This window comes from Fusarium odoratissimum (genome assembly GCF_000260195.1).
Source record: "Fusarium odoratissimum NRRL 54006 unplaced genomic scaffold supercont1.21, whole genome shotgun sequence".
NCBI classification, from domain to species: Eukaryota; Fungi; Ascomycota; class Sordariomycetes; order Hypocreales; family Nectriaceae; genus Fusarium; species Fusarium odoratissimum.
Genome location: NW_022158706.1, coordinates 44,763 through 60,563, shown reverse-complemented (window position 1 = coordinate 60,563; position 15,801 = coordinate 44,763). Strand labels below are relative to the sequence as shown.

Here is a 15,801-nt window from a genome sequence, read left to right as displayed (position 1 = left end):
GTAAGACCGGACATAATGCAAGAACCTGTCAGGAGGGAATTGAGGCCTCTGGAGATGAGTATAGTAACTAGAATCAATTAATTAGATGGTTTATGGTGCTTTTATTGCGATTTATTTAAAGAAGGTTGAGATTTTTGATCGGCATGCTTGTCTGATCGGCATGCTTATCGTGTACGTTATATTAAATAATCTTTTATATAATTAACATATTAAGGATATATTCTTATTAAAACTTTTAAGGTATAAGATAAGCTAAAATCAAATATAAGTTAAGTAACTTCTAATATTAAATATACCTATATTATAACTAACTTTAAATACTACTTATACTACCTATAGATATTATATAAGACTAAAACTCCTAATATTAAATTTATTAACTAGTAGTTCTTATTTTTATAATAATATAAATATAAGGCAAGTATAATAATATAACCTAATGGCTTTATAAAGGTATTAGCAGTTATTTAGTCTAAGCTCTAGCTACACTTATTAACACTGCTATACTAATTAAGATAAAAGAATATAATAATAAAATTCACTTTAATTAAATATTAAGGTAATACATATTTTAGGTAATATTTTAAGTAATTTAAGTATCCCATAAACCTATCTGTGCCTTTACTATATATGCTATATCATATAAATTACAACTAAGTAAGCAAATCCATAAACCTCAGCGCTAACTTGTTATAGCATCTATCGGTTCTTGCTACGGATCTTGGGCTGAAAGTCCGTGACAGGACTTCTGCCAATCATAAATCCATTGGGCAACTTGTAGAAGTCGATAGTTTGCGTGCGATCGCTAACTTGAATCTTGGGAGGTATGTTGTAGCTCATGACTGACTTGGGGTTCTTCGCCAAGAACTGCTTAGCACCAAAACCCTCAGGTTTGTTGCCCATGTCATCACCTACAATGGCAAATTCGTGTCGAAGACCAAGAATGTGACCGATTTCATGCTGAAAGATTTCCTTCAAGATAGATGTATTACTCCCCTTGAAGGCATCTGAGAAAACAATCACATCCTGATCAATCTCATGTGGGAAGAATGCTTGAGCTAGCACTCCCTCATCAAACTCCGTGTTGGCTTGATATACGAGGTAGAAATTTGCGATCTCTCGATCAGTTGTTTGAGAGAAGCCAAGGCCAATTTTGAGTTTGACCCAGGAATCAGCAGCAGCTTGAAATTCTTTGGCTGCAATCGTTGCCTTGTCGTCATCTGGAAAAGTGTCCACTCTCACAAAGTACTGGAGTTTTGTGCCACCGGGTGGTGTGACGTCCCAGCGTGGCACGATGGGTCCGAAACCGATGACGAGAGAATCAGGCTTGTCGGGCGCGTTGTCACCAGTAGTACCCTTGAGATTGGAAATAGGAGCGGGACCAAAGCTTGGATCCGTCTCCTCTTGGGTACGGCAGGAGTACTTGGGAAGTTCAGAACCTGGGGCAGAGGTGTTGGTGTCCATGGCAGCGACTGGGTTGGTTCTACCAGAAGACAGAGCCGCAGCGGCGCGTTTGTTGATATCTCCGCACCAAGGATTGATTGGTTCAGCCAGTTTGAAGAATAGAAAAGGTTACTCCGGTAGGCGGTTTAACGATTTAATTCCAGTAGCCAACGTTTGCGTTGGATCTTTGACTCGTCTGTACAAACCCGTGGGTTTTTATATTTGGGATTTCGTTGCGAATCCCATCAATGCAAAACCTCCGCTTTGCATGGGAAGTTACCTTGTCTGTGTTCTGAGCACTTTCGTTCAGCCGCAATAATCCGCTAACCGCATTGAAGATTCAGCTCGCCACAATCAACTCTGGCTTGCCTCAGAATTCACACCTGATCAAGAACGACGACCGATATTCGACGAATTCGGACCCTTGCATCAACGTGAACCTCCGTGTTCTAGCGGTATGGCGCCCTATTCGCAACGAATAGTCAGATAGCTTTGCGTCACTACGGCGTCTTGGCTGAGACAGATCGTTCTCGATGCCTTTCCCCGCTCTGCCTGCATGTGCAGCCAGACGAAAACGTCGCGAGCTGAAAAACTGCTTATCTTTATGCATAAAACAAGCGAGATTAGATATTTATTGCTCCCTGTGGCGGTGTGATGGCACGGTCTACTTTCGTTGGCCATCGTGGTCAGCTCGGCTATCACCTTCGTATCCTCCACTCAAAGTCCAACAGCATGCCACTTACTGGCACGGTATCTAGAATGCTGGTGAACTACCTTATCCTGATTTGTATTATCCTTGCCAATTGTGGCGATCTTATGGTTATCATTGTAATCGTGTCCTAAAGTGTTTGAGTCACTCAGTATTAGTTTCCTCATAGAGCCCACCGTTGAGGTCACATATGTTTAATCTTTATACACTCAGTTTACAACGTCAATTTAAGGCTATAGTCCCCCCAAAATGAAGTCAATATTCTAATGTCGAGTTCAGGCTAAGGCGGGCTGAGCCTGGGCCGCAGATTGGGTTGCGGGATTTAGAAGATTGCTGCATTGTTTCCGAGCCGCCACCTCCTCTCTGCCTGGCCGGCCAATCTCTTCTACCATAGACAACGTGTCTTTGACAAGATGCGCCGGAGTGCAGCTGAAGAATGTTTTCAGGAGTGGATAGACGAAGGAATACTGTAAGTCTATTAAGACCATGCTAGGTTATCTAGTTATTTGACGGCACATCTTCAAGACACGATGCGTGGTTGCATGGTAGTGGAAGATGTTACTATATCATGTGACAGTCCTTTACATAACCGCCAGCTCCACGCCTTTGCTTCGAGCGGCATGGTCTATATCAAAGCAGGATGACCCTTCTTCCCAAGCTTCGTCGAGCAACTGGAATGTGAGTCTTGAAAGAGCATAAGTACGACCCATTTCAAACCTTCGACGTACGTCATCCAGTGTGCGTTTCCACTCTGGATGCTGTTTCAGAGACGGTACTTCCAGACTGGCGACAATGAGGGGGTAGATGAGGCCGTTTAATGCTAAGAGATGTCGATTCTCCGGCAATAGAGAGCAGGCATACACGGTATGGATGGTCCCCATCAGTATGCCGAGAAGCGAGCTAGTCACGGGCACCCGCGTCGAGGCTCCGCCTACAGCCATATCTTGGTCTTTTGCCCTGCATCTCTCCCGTCGACGGGCATCAATAATGCCAGCAAACCTCCAGGCATCCCATAAATGGCGTTGCATGAAGTCATCGGTCTCGCTCGGCCATTCCCAGAGACGTGTCACTGAATGGTCGACGTTGTCATGCATCATATCGCCAAATATGTCCAGTAGTCCCATGTGCAGTCCGGTAAAAGCGTCTATACCCATTACCCTCCCTCCCTCCCAGTCATCCTGGGCTTCACGATACCGTTTCCAAATACAAAGAGAAGAGCAAACCCTACCTAAGACGAGGTAGGGAAGGTCTGCGACGGCAAGGTATTCAATAGCGTGTCGAACAGTAAGGTCCTTCTCCGGACTTGGGACGAGTATCAGCGTTGGGTTGGTCAGATGATACATGTGGGCCATCATTCGAAGGCATTGCGTATACGGCCGACCTTGAAGGAGCTACAGAATCACTCTCTCAGCCATAAACCCTTTGATATGCATTCGAAAGAAAGATACTGAAGTCACGAGCGGGACTTACATATATGGCACAGAGAAGAATCCCAGAGCATATCGTACCGGAAGGAAAGCCTCCACGGTATGAGGCTACCTCAAGGCGAAAGGTCTTCAACGCAATATCGACGCACTCCAGAGTCGGGATTGAAGGGCAAGCTTCACCTTGATCAATATAAGTCTGAAGCGCAGCGCTCATTATAGCAAATGACTGGCTTTCTGCCGACATGTTGATAAAAAACGGCTGGATCCAGCTATGCTGTTGTGTCTTGTAGAGTAACATCAGCCCCGAGTTGAGAACTAAGAGATGTATTCAATCATCAGTGTCACGAGCCAAGGTAAGAATATGGTCGTACATTTCCTGAAAAGAAGCTGCGTTGTCCGAGACTCGTACATGGGTGGAGAGGCAGGAATCATCATGCTGGACTGAGCGGCAGGAGGCAGCTGACTGGAGACTGGCCCGGAGTTATCCAGGGCAGCATGTACTGGATGGATGCTCGCCTCGGCAGCATGATTGATCCAACGGTGTATGGCTGGATAGCCCGAGCACTCAACGTGTCGCCGGAGGCAGGCTGCGCATGACGGGCGCTGCTGGTCACATCTTCTCCGACGTTGTCGGCAGTTAAAGCACCCACCGCGGAATCTAGCCATGATGTGATCTAGAGACGTGTGGAACTATTCGGCGTGATATCTGGCGAGAAGTCAGTGAAGCTACCGATGTTAGACAAAAGCACGAGCGGAAGAAGAAGAAGTGCTAATGACGCGGTGTCAACAAGGTGGAAAAGCTAACTAAACCTAGCCAAGCGCCCTACCAAATGACGTCTACAATGGAGGAGTCATGCCCCCACTCTCGACCCTCAGCTCGTTGATGAAACCTTTCATAACCGTATCTCTTTAAGCGGCACAAGTCTCCAGCGGGGTACCGACAAGGGTGTAAGTGTTGAACAGATCGCGCGTGCCTTGATGTCCTCAGTTGTATGTCTATTGTAGAACTGTTCCCCCCGCCTTCCTCGGAGAGGGGTCTGCTTATTATGCCTTCCAGAATCGGTCTAAGGTCGCCGACAGCTAACCGATAGGTAACATGATACCCCGTGCGACTACCCTACTGTTATACCAGAGCGGTCATATATACACGAGAAGTGGTACAGAGATACGCAAAGCGTTTTAACTAAACAAACCGCAGATTAAGGAAAGGCAAGATTACTTAATAAAATACCTCTTAAATAAGAATAGCGCAGAGTATTAGCCTAAAAGAGGGGAAATAAAATTAAATAGAATAACAAGTTATGCGGGGCCAGTGACCTATTGGAGTCTTGTGCTGCCTGAAAAGATAGTAATAACCTTTGTGATGTGAAGCAGGCAGGGTCTCAAGTCTCAAGGAATCTCAGAGACCCCACTTTAAGGTGGAAAAACTAACCATACCTGGCTAAACTATACTAGCAATGAGCATAAAGCATATGATTTAACTCCCCGACTAGGCGTGGAAACCGACGAGGCAAAAATTCCTAGACCTGGTTGGGCTTTGCTTAAGGTATCCGCCTGAGCCTTAGTGCAAATCTCTCAAAGAGATGATTAAGGACTATTTAGACCCTGAGGGGCGGGAGAAAAAAAAGAACTCCGGGCGTGGATTTCTCTAGGATGCATATCAGCCCTCTCATGCCGGATCAAAATATACTGATTATTGGCAAAAAAGACGTCTAAGTGGGGATGGGCCCTACGAAGTAGAAGAGGAGCTCGTAACCAATTTTCCCTCTGCTTCTTCGGCCGAGCTTTCGGAGTCGGCTTTTCTAGTCACGCCGTTGTTGGCCCGAAGCCCTATACTTAACTACCTATTTGCTAACTGGTTCTCTTTTTAATCTTCTACTTGCATGTCACACATTTATGACCTGGCGTTCTTCAGTCCTTTATGAACTATCCCACGCTACCATGCTCTGCACAACTTTACGGTCAGTCCCGCGCCCTGTAATTACCAGTTTGCGCCCCAGTCTAGCTCGACGGTTAGCCTCGACATCAACTCGTGAGAGATCCCGAACATGGAGGAGCGCAGCGGTACGGTTAGGTCTCTCGTTTGGCATCTTATTATACTTGAACGCTAGCCCCGTCTTTGCCGATGCTGCTTGTATGTGCTGGTCGCTAGCTGAGGGGAAAGACAGACGGTTAACTCTCACCAGCACAACCAGCTCCCACCCTCGCCCTGCCCGGTGACGACCGTCCCGCGGTTGATTCCATATCTCAGAAACGTAAGCAGAGTCAGGCAAAAATGACAATCTCCGCTCCAAAGTATGGGAAACAAACTGAGGCTCACGAATCACGAACGAATGCCCAGAGTGCCATAGCCGCGGATAATCGAACAGCACTGGATGAGGAAGACGCCAGTCAGCAGGCCGCGTTCGATCCCGAGACCGGAGAGTTTAATTGGGACTGCTCGTGCCTAGGTGGCATGGCCCATGGTCCATGCGGAGAGGAATTCAAGGCCGCTTTCAGTTGTTTCATGCTCTCAACCGTGGAGCCGAGAGGAATAGAGTGCATTGGCAAGTTTCAGTGCGTTGACTGCTGAGATATTTGCCTTTATAACGATGACTGATTTTGCTTTCAGGGACATGCAGGCATGCTTCAGGAATTACCCCAATGTCTATGGGGCCGAGCTGGCCGACGATGACGAAGTCTCCTCTGTTCCTAGTCATGGCGACCGGCAGCTCCAAGCCAAGTCCAAGAACAGGTCTATCACAACCCATAAGATTGCTTCTTCCAAGCACTCGGCAGTGGTAGGAGAAGCAGATAAACCCAGAACCTGGAAGCGCCTGGGATGAAAATTAGTGCTGGGAAGTCACAATGACCGCTGATAATTCTCCTGAACTATGCATGGTAAGACTTCACATGTGCGTCTCTTGTTCTCAACTCTATGTATTACTGAGTTGGAAAACCCTGATGCAGATATAGCCAATGCGATTGGTTTGCATGTTGAGACAGTGTGGAGAAGGTGGTCTGATCTGCTGGTGGCTGGGATGTGGATGCCATATAAGGAGCTATGCTCCTCTTGGCCACATATAACTTAGAACTAATAACAACACAATCAACTCATTTTTGCTTCATCACTCTAATGCCGGTCCTCACAGCCGCAGACCCTTATGGCGGCGGACGAGATCGCCGCGGGCCCGATGGTCGATGTCTGGGTGAGGGTCTTTTAAGTGACCCTCGAGGTTGCGGACCGCATAACCATGGAAGGCGCAGATTAACGACTGGTATTCGCCATTGTATATAAGCCACTATTCTCCCCGTCTGGTGCCGGCTGTAATAACAACACCATTATCATGATGACACGCTGACTCTTCTATAATATCGTCTTGCTTCTCTGGTCCGTCACTGCCTGGTGAGTCTGTCGGACGCATTTGGGCCATGGCTTCGGTCGGAAATATGCCAGGTCCCTTCCCAGTGCTGGTATATGTATCGTATTCCTTCTTTCTTTCTCTCACTGGAATTCTCTTGGATTGCTTATCGGAATCGCTCGATCGTGGCCACTTATGCGATCACCCGCACCCCATACGCATATAATCACTTAGTATCATGCATATTTTTTCTGCCTTGGAAAGGCTGGCCCTAGATATTGACGCTTTCTCTTGGATTTCCCTTCTTGCTTTCTTTCCTTAACCCCTCAGTTCTCTTTTCCTTGTCCTAATTCGCTGCAGCATGAAATGGTAGGTTAGGACAGCCCTGTTCATGTTCCAGACCCACCCCGCACGCATCCTTGTACTAAAATTAGTGTCCAAAAGTCTCTGGATGCTGCCCCGCTAATATACAACCTACCAGACAAAATCAGACTAACCTCTAACTATAAATATAATTAAAACTTTAATAATTCTTATTAGAAATAAATAAAATCTTATTTATATTATATATAAATTATTAAAGAAATTAGAAATTTATAGATATAATTAGGGCTCTTATTCTATAAGCTATAAAAAGTAGAAAGTTATATTAAGTTATTATTTATAAGATAAGATATTTATATTAAATAATTCTAAATATTATTTAATATTAGAAAGTATTATAAACTTTAGATAATAAACTAAGATTTTAATATTTTTAAAAATTTATAATTAATTAATTTAATATATATTATTTTTATTAAAATATAATTATTATATAAAATAAAAAAAGCTTATTAACTTTTTAAGTGATTATATTTTATAAATAATAATATATTAAGTTATATAATCTTATTATAATTATAAATAAAAGGTTATATAAAGGATATTATTATTTAAAAGAAATTACTTATTAATAACTTTTATAATATTAAGCTTAGAAGTAAGATATAAATATATTATTAAATATTTATTAATTTAAAGTTTATAAATAAACATTATTTAGGAATTTTTTATTTAATTAATAATATATTTAAATTATTTTTAATAATAAATTATTTATTTAATTATAATCTAATTATAAATAAGATTAAGTATTTTATAAGTCTTATAAGAACTTTTTAAAAGACTTAATTAATATAATAATATATTCTTTTTTTAAAGTCAAAATGCTTATCTAGTAATATATAAAGTAGAGCCAAAGGCATTAAAGTAAGATAATAAAATAAGGTATTTATTTTTAATATAATATAATATAAGGCATTATATATTATACTAAAAAACATAATAACCTTAATATTAAGTTATAGCAGATTATATAGCTATTACCTTAAACCTTAAGATTTAACTAAATAAGTAGCCTTAATCTATAAGTATAAAGAAGATGTTTTTCCTATCCTTAGAAGGCTAAATTATAACGGTTGGTTCCCAACTGTGGATAAACTAAGCCGTGCTAGGTTTATTGTTGGCAGATTGCATAGGGCATATAACTAAGCTTATTAAAGTATTATATCTCTTAATAGTAGACTTAATATGTATTAGGCTTGATTAATATAAAGAAGTTTTATTAATAGCTAGTGGGCTAGAATCTATGAAAGTGCTAATAAATGTGATTTATATACTAGAAGTGGCCTTATGGCTTAGTAGAGAATATAAGTAATCTAAGGGTTAGATCTACGGGGATTAGTTATGATCCATAGTGATCTAATCTCGGAGCATTGTGATCTAAGTGATCTAATGAAAGAGGATCACTTACTAGGAGAAGTGATCCTATGGTGATTAGTGAAAACTGTGGAGACTATATGATATAGGCGCGGGGGTTGTAATATAATCTCTTCCCTCCGTTGGGTCTTATCCTCGAGACCTGCATATCTCCCTGTTCCCGTGTTAGGCTTTGGTAAGCACTAACTCTCTTCCTTAATTATTTTCCCTGATATATCTTGCTGATTATTATATCGCAGAATCTTTAGTTAAAATCTTATAAGACTCTAGAATGCATTTATTTAGCAGATTTAATTGCAAAATTTGGTTTTAATGTTATGCCTTGTTCCTTCTGTAAGGCTAAGGGCCTTCGTTGTAAAATAATTAAGCGTTCTTCTTGTTGTTCCGAATATACTTAATGAGGTCGATCTTGTGATACTTCTGGTGTTGCGATTACTTATTGTGCATTCCCTTTTTATTTATTATAGGGTTCTGCTGATTATTCCTTATAGTTCTTTGACTGAATTATAAGTCTGATTATTTAAAATAGGCAGAGGAAGAGGCTGAGGAGAAGCTCCTTAAGGCTTAGTAAGAAGTAAATAAGGCTATTGCAAGGTTATCCTGTATTTATTATATAAAGCGTTTATTACAGGAGCAGGGGATTTAATTTATTATTAATGGTTTAAATTCCTCTGCCGGTAATATTATTGCTTAGGAGGAGGATGCAGCAGTACTAAATATTTAGTCTTTTAGCGGTGCTGATATTATTAATTAGAATATGGTTTTTAATCCTTTACTTTCTAAGGTCATTAATAAAAATTCTTTAGGAGTTATTAGGTATTTATAAGGTGTTTTAGGGGTTCCTATATATTTTCGCTTTCTAGGTAGTTTTTCTATTTAATTAGGTATATTCTTTATCTATTGATTATATTTATTTTCCTAATTGCCTCTACTTTATAGACTTCTGGTCTTATAATTTATTATAGTTTGTTATCTATTTTGATTTATATTATGTCTACTGCTGATTTAAGTAATAAAACATAGAAGATCAGATGGAGCCTAACTTTCAGTAGTAGGTCTAGTTTATAGTTATTTTCTGAAATTTTTTATAGTATTTTATAAGGTCCGATGAATTTATAATCCAATTTATATATTAGTTAGTCTGTTTTAATGTTTTTCGTGGCTAGGTAAACTATATCTTTCTTTAAAAAGGTTAGTCCCTTTAACCGTTTTAGGTTATAGTAGTTTTTTATATATTTTCTAATAAATTCGAGTTCTATTTTTATTTCTTTATATAGATTTTTAAGGTTATTACTTTTAAGTATAGCGGCTAGATTAATTAATTTTTCTTATTATATATCATAGTATGCATTTGGTATAAATCTAAAGTTAGTATAAGCTGGTATAAGCTTTATACTTTTGTTATATGTAGTATTATATGTAAGTTGGGCTATTAGTAGTTTCTTAACCTAATTATTCTATTTATAGTTAATATAATACTGTAAATACTATTTAAGTATTTAATTTATTTATTTGGTTTATCTATTAATTTGCAGTTAAAATGCTATTATAAGTTGGTGGTTTAATCTAAGTTGTGCTATAAGTGATTACTAAAATGTTGCTGCAAATGTAGGTCCTCTGTCAGAAAGGATTTCTGTAGGCAACCTATATATACTAATAATATATTAGTAAAAAACATAAGAAAGTTCTTCTGTATCTATTACTTCTTTGTAGGATAAATAGTAGGAGAATTTCATAAGTCGATCTATAATAACTATGATATTATTATAGAAGATTCCGGTTAAGGGTTCTTCTAATAAAGGTAGTTTAGTTATAAAGTCTATTGTAATTAAGTCCTAAGGTTGTTATGCCACTGGTAGTAGTTGTAGTTATCTGTAAGGTTTATATCTCTAGGCTTTTATTCTTATATAGAGGTTATATTATTTAATAACATCCTCGATATCTTTCTTCTTGAACTTATATCTTTGGTTTTATAGTTGTTTTAATGTTTTCTTAATTCCCTGATGCCTATATAGAGGGTGTAAATAAAATTCGCAAAGAAAGTCGTATCCTTATTATAATAGGGGTTCTTATTATCTGATAGTCCTTGCTATTATTTTAATAGGTTGGGTAAACTGATATTCTCCTTTAGGGTTAAATTCTAGGAGTTATTCCTTTGTTTTTATAGTTCTTATATTAAAATTAGGTTATTGGCTAATGGCATCTATATATTTATTATCTATGCCTTTATAATGCGCTATAGTAAAGTCGAATTTATATAGGTATTTAGCATAGTGTAGTTATTATCGGTTTAGCTCTTGTGTTATTATAAAGTAAGTTATATTTTTATAGTTAGTAAAAACTTTTACTAGGTACTTACTTCCTCTAAGATAGTATTTAAATTCCTTAAAGTAATTAATAATAGCTAGGAATTCTTTATTATAGATAAGGTAGTTAAGCTCTGCTTTATATATCTTATAAGAGTAGAAGGCAATAGGGTATAGTATATTATTATTATCTTATTATCTTATTTATCCTCCTAAGGTAAAGTTAGAAGTATTAGTTTCGAGTTTAACTTACCGGTCAGGGTTAAATATAACTAAAACGGGTTTGCTTATAATAGCTAATTTAAGCTGTTTAAAAGCTTATTATACTTTGTTATTTTATTAGAATTATTTATCCTTTTTAGTAATCTCTATAAGAGGGATAGCGATTTTACTAAAGCCTTTAATAAATTATTAGTAGTAGTTGGCGAATCCTAGGAAGGATTAGGTTTCTTTTACTAATATAGGTGGCTTCTATTTAGCGACTATTGTAATTTTTCGCCTATCTATCCTGATTTTATTATATAAGATTTTATATCTTAAGTATATTACTTAAGACTGGTAGAAGTGGCTTTTGGTAGGTTTAATAAGCATATTGGCATCTTATAGTACTTTTAAAACCTTATAGATATGTTCTGTATGCTCTTCTTCTGTGTTAGAGAAGATAAGGATATTATCTAGGTAGTAAACTATAAAGATATTAAGATATTCTTAAAGTATATTTGTAATTATATATTGGAATACTGCGGGTACGTTAGTTAGTCTAAAGGGCATAATTAGATATTTAAATAGTTTATATTTTATTTAAAAGGCTATTTTCTATTTATTGCCTTCTTTAATTTAAATAAGGTTATAAGCGGATTTAAGGTCAAGAGCTGTAAACTATTTCTTACTAAATAAGTAGTCCTTGAGTTTAGTAATAAGTGATAATAGTATCCTGTCTTTATCTATGATCTCGTTGAGTTATTGGTAATTTACTATAAGTCTTAGCTTATTAGAGTTAGGTTTTAGTATAAATATAACTAGATAGCCTGCTAATAATTTTAATAGTCTAATGTATCCTTTTTGTAGTATATTGTTTAATTATTCTCTAAGCGTATTAAGCTTATCTTAAGATAGGTTATAAATAGGGAAGAATTTTAGATTCTTTCTATCCTTTAGTATGATTTTAATATTATAATCTATGTATTAGGGTAACCTTATATTAAGTTCTTCTTAAAATAGTTTCTTATAGATATAATACTCTGGTAGTATATTCTTAAGTTATTTATTAGATTCCTTTGCGGTAATCTGTTTTATCTATTTAATATCTTAGTCTAATTGTCTAAATTATCCTTTGAGAGTTACTATTATTTATCTAATATATTTTATTTTGCCTTTATAGTACTTATGTTATATTCCTTTTGAAATAGGCGATACTCTGTTATGCCTGTCTTTGCTGCTCTTATTAGTTAAAGTTTAAGATCTTATGTTGTTATTGTTTAAATTGAACTTATTATCTAAAGGGTAATCTTTGCAGTTTACCTGGCTAGTTCTCTAGTTAATTTATATATTATAGCATTGTAACTATAGAAATCTAAGTATTAAGTTATACTTCTATACTAGGATAATATTAAAGTTAATACCTTAGTTTTTTTTATTAATAAATACCTTAAGGTAATTAATCTCTTAGGTAATTCTTCTATTATTATAACTATAGGTGCCTCCTTCTCTATCTTTTATAATATAGGGTTCCTTTTTATTTCTTTATAATAGCCTTAGTTTATTAACTATTTTAGGAGAAATAAAATTTATATTAGCTCTGCTATCTATAAGTGTATTTAGCTATTTGTCCTTAATTCTAACTTTTAATTTTAGGTAGGTTTATTAACTTCCTTTTATAGTTATTCTTAGAGCTTTTTCTAGGAGTTTATTTTCCTCTGCTCTCCTACCTATTTACCGCTTTATTATAGATAGTATATGCCTTTTCCCTATAGGTGGTCTATATTGCATTTGCTTTTAGTGCAGTTAATATTATTAGGATATTTATTTTAGGTAGTAAGTTATTATTAATATATAGCTTCTATTTTTCTTACTTTATAATCTACGATAATATCTGCTCTTTCTTCTTTAATAAGGGGTCTTCCTTTTTCTTATTCTAATTCTTCTAAGCGTTCTTATAGTTATTACTTATCTAGCTGTTAGATAGTATCTTATTCCTCTTAAGATGCTTTCTCTTCCTATTATATAATATTTTAATTAATTTAATTAAGTTCTTAGTTAAGTGCTTTATCCTTAGTAATCTTAACTTCTTATTATACCTTTTATCTCTATTATATAATATATTAGGAGTTTTAGATATATGCTAGAGCTTATTTTTGCATTTTAGTATAAGCTTTTAGTTTTACTACTTAAGATCCTTTATATTTCTTTATAACTTAATATCTAATTATATTAATAATTATATATAGTTTTTATTCTTAATGCTTATTAATTTATACTAGGAAGTAATTATTTACTACTTTATCTTACTAATATTATAGGCAGTAGTATTATATGTATAATATCTATGATATTTGCTTATAGTTTAGATAATTTGGGTATCTCCTTAGGTCTTTTTTGGCCTAAATGCGTTCTTTAGGTATTATAGGGTCTTTTAATGCTTCTTTTATATATGCTTGGATATAGATATTGTTATCTTATTCTGTAATTGCATATTCTTTTGCAAGTTCTATATATTTCTGGTGTTTATTATTCTAGAAATGGATTCTATATTTATTATATTAGGGTATAATTTCTGTGTTCTAGATTATTTGGTTTTCCTTATATTTAATATATCTGGCGTTAACTTCTCTCTAGACTTAATAGGATTCTAGGTAGTTTAGGTCGTTAATATATTGGTTTGGCCGTTTTAGGGTAGCTCTAATAGGGATCTTATCTACTGCTAAGTAGGGTTTTTGGTTATTATTTATAGTACTAGGTTCATTATCTAGGTTAGGGTCAACTTCTTTTCCCTTCTTGACCATAAAGATAGATTTTCCTCTGGTAGAGTATTATATCTCTGATTTAGATACTAGTACCTATTCGAGTTTGACTTTTATATCTTATTTTGCTTTTAGTCTTTGTTGTTTTTGTTATTTGCTTTCCCTTCTTTTAAACTTAGGGTCTTCTTATCTTTTTGTATTATATGCTCTTTTCTTTGCCTGTTTTTTGCTTTTGCTTTGCTTATAAACGTCTGCTACGAGAGCTGCATATCCTAGGATAGGTTATTATTCTAGGTCTAGATATAGGTAATATTTCTTAAGGGTTCCTTCCTCGTTAAGGAATAGATCTTAGATATTAAGAGATAGGTTAAAGTTTCTAATATATTTTATTAGTTTGGTTATATTATATCCGTCTCTATGGGTTATATTAATAGTTCTAATTACTATTTGTAGTTCTTTATGTTTCTTAACTATACTAATCTTCCTGTTTTTAGGAACTAGTTTATACTTCTGGTTAGTTTTAATAGGGTTTTTATATTCTAGATTATAATATCTTTTCTTACTATAGTTCTAGTAAGTAATTTTAGATTTATCTTTCTTAGTTATTCTAATAGTTATTAGTCCTATATTAGTATTATAAGATATATTATTATTTTATTTCTGTCCTTGGTTAGTATTATATTATAGTTTATTCCCTTGTTATCCTTGGTTATTTTAGTTATAGCAGATTCTCTATTAAAACTGCATATTATTAATTTTAACTGCTTATCCTATATAGTTAATTAGTATCTTAGGTCTTATTTCCTTATAAAGTTCTACTTAGACTAATTCCTTAAGTCTGTTAAAGAAGAGTAATATTAGGGGTTCTTAGTCCTATCTTAGCTTAATAGCTAGCTAAAGGAACTTGGTTTTGTATTCTAAGGCTGACTTAGTTTATCGGAGTATTTTGATTTTTTGTTCTACCTGGCTTCTCTTATTAATTAATCTGAAAGCTTATTATAGGGCTTCTTTAAATGCTATATAGCTTTTATAAATCTAAAAGGTTCGTGGTGGCAGTTTATGTTCTGGTTTAGTGGTTATATCTTTTAATATAGGTTAAAACTACTAGGCTGTATTGCCTTTAAGTTATCCTAAGGTATATATAACTTAATTACTGTTTTTATTAAACTGGTTTAGGAAATAGCTTATAAAGGCTTAGTATTAAGTAAGGAATATAGCTAGTTTTACTAGATTTCTATTAAATAGTTTAGGTGTATTAGGTTTAAGGATTTCTCCTGCTTTTTTTCTGCTTACGGCAGTAGCAGTAAGGTGGTATATTTCCTAAATGGCATTCTGGTGGTTAGTGGCCTGTTAAGCCTAGAGTATAGCAGCTTTAGTAAGGGCCTATCTAAGGTTATCTATTTCGGTTATTATATTAGTTATCTGCTAATAAAGCTAGGCAATATTAAAGTCAGTACTACTCTTAGAATTATTATCTATATTCTAATTATTATTAATAGGTGCTAGAGCAGCATAGGGTGCAGTATATTACTAGACGGGGTTAATATAGGCAGCTATTATATTTATATTACTTAGCGTTATGCAGTATAGTCTAAATAAGAGCTATTAATATATAATAGTTAGTTCCTAACTATAGATAACGTGGTTGATAGGCATGCTGACCGGACAAGTATGCTGACCAGAAATCTCAACCATTTGGCTTTATATTGGTATAAAACCACCACAAACTAGCTAATTAATTAAAACTATTCGCTATACTCTTCCCCAGATATCTCAATAACTACCTGACAGGTCCTTGCATTATGTCCGGCCTTGCCGCATACACCACAACGCCGAACATCCGGTCGCGCCGAT

The 15,801-nt window shown here is 35.8% G+C and overlaps 3 protein-coding genes across 3 annotated transcripts; 1 reads left to right on the top strand and 2 right to left on the bottom strand.

Annotated features, from left to right (window-relative positions):
• Positions 1-539: 539 nt before the first annotated feature.
• FOIG_11181 (uncharacterized protein) lies at positions 540-1,728 on the bottom strand. The gene has a single exon (XM_031211728.1). The coding sequence runs from the start codon at positions 1,462-1,464 to the stop codon at positions 700-702; it is 765 nt and encodes a 254-aa protein (XP_031058302.1). The 5' UTR covers positions 1,465-1,728; the 3' UTR covers positions 540-699.
• Positions 1,729-2,733: 1,005 nt separating this feature from the next.
• FOIG_11180 (uncharacterized protein) lies at positions 2,734-3,823 on the bottom strand (the record flags this gene model as incomplete). The annotated part of the gene is made up of 2 exons (XM_031211727.1): positions 2,734-3,543; positions 3,623-3,823. The coding sequence occupies 2 exons, from the start codon at positions 3,821-3,823 to the stop codon at positions 2,734-2,736; spliced, it is 1,011 nt and encodes a 336-aa protein (XP_031058301.1).
• Positions 3,824-5,520: 1,697 nt separating this feature from the next.
• Positions 5,521-6,404, top strand: FOIG_11179 (uncharacterized protein; the record flags this gene model as incomplete). Its single annotated transcript, XM_031211726.1, has 3 exons — positions 5,521-5,713; positions 5,766-6,135; positions 6,191-6,404. The coding sequence occupies 3 exons, from the start codon at positions 5,521-5,523 to the stop codon at positions 6,402-6,404; spliced, it is 777 nt and encodes a 258-aa protein (XP_031058300.1).
• Positions 6,405-15,801: the final 9,397 nt, after the last annotated feature.

What these genes read in the sequence shown, in the direction of transcription:
- FOIG_11181 (XM_031211728.1), bottom strand. Translation starts at nt 1,464, where the DNA reads ATGGACACCAACACCTCTGCCCCAGGTTCTGAACTTCCCAAGTACTCC.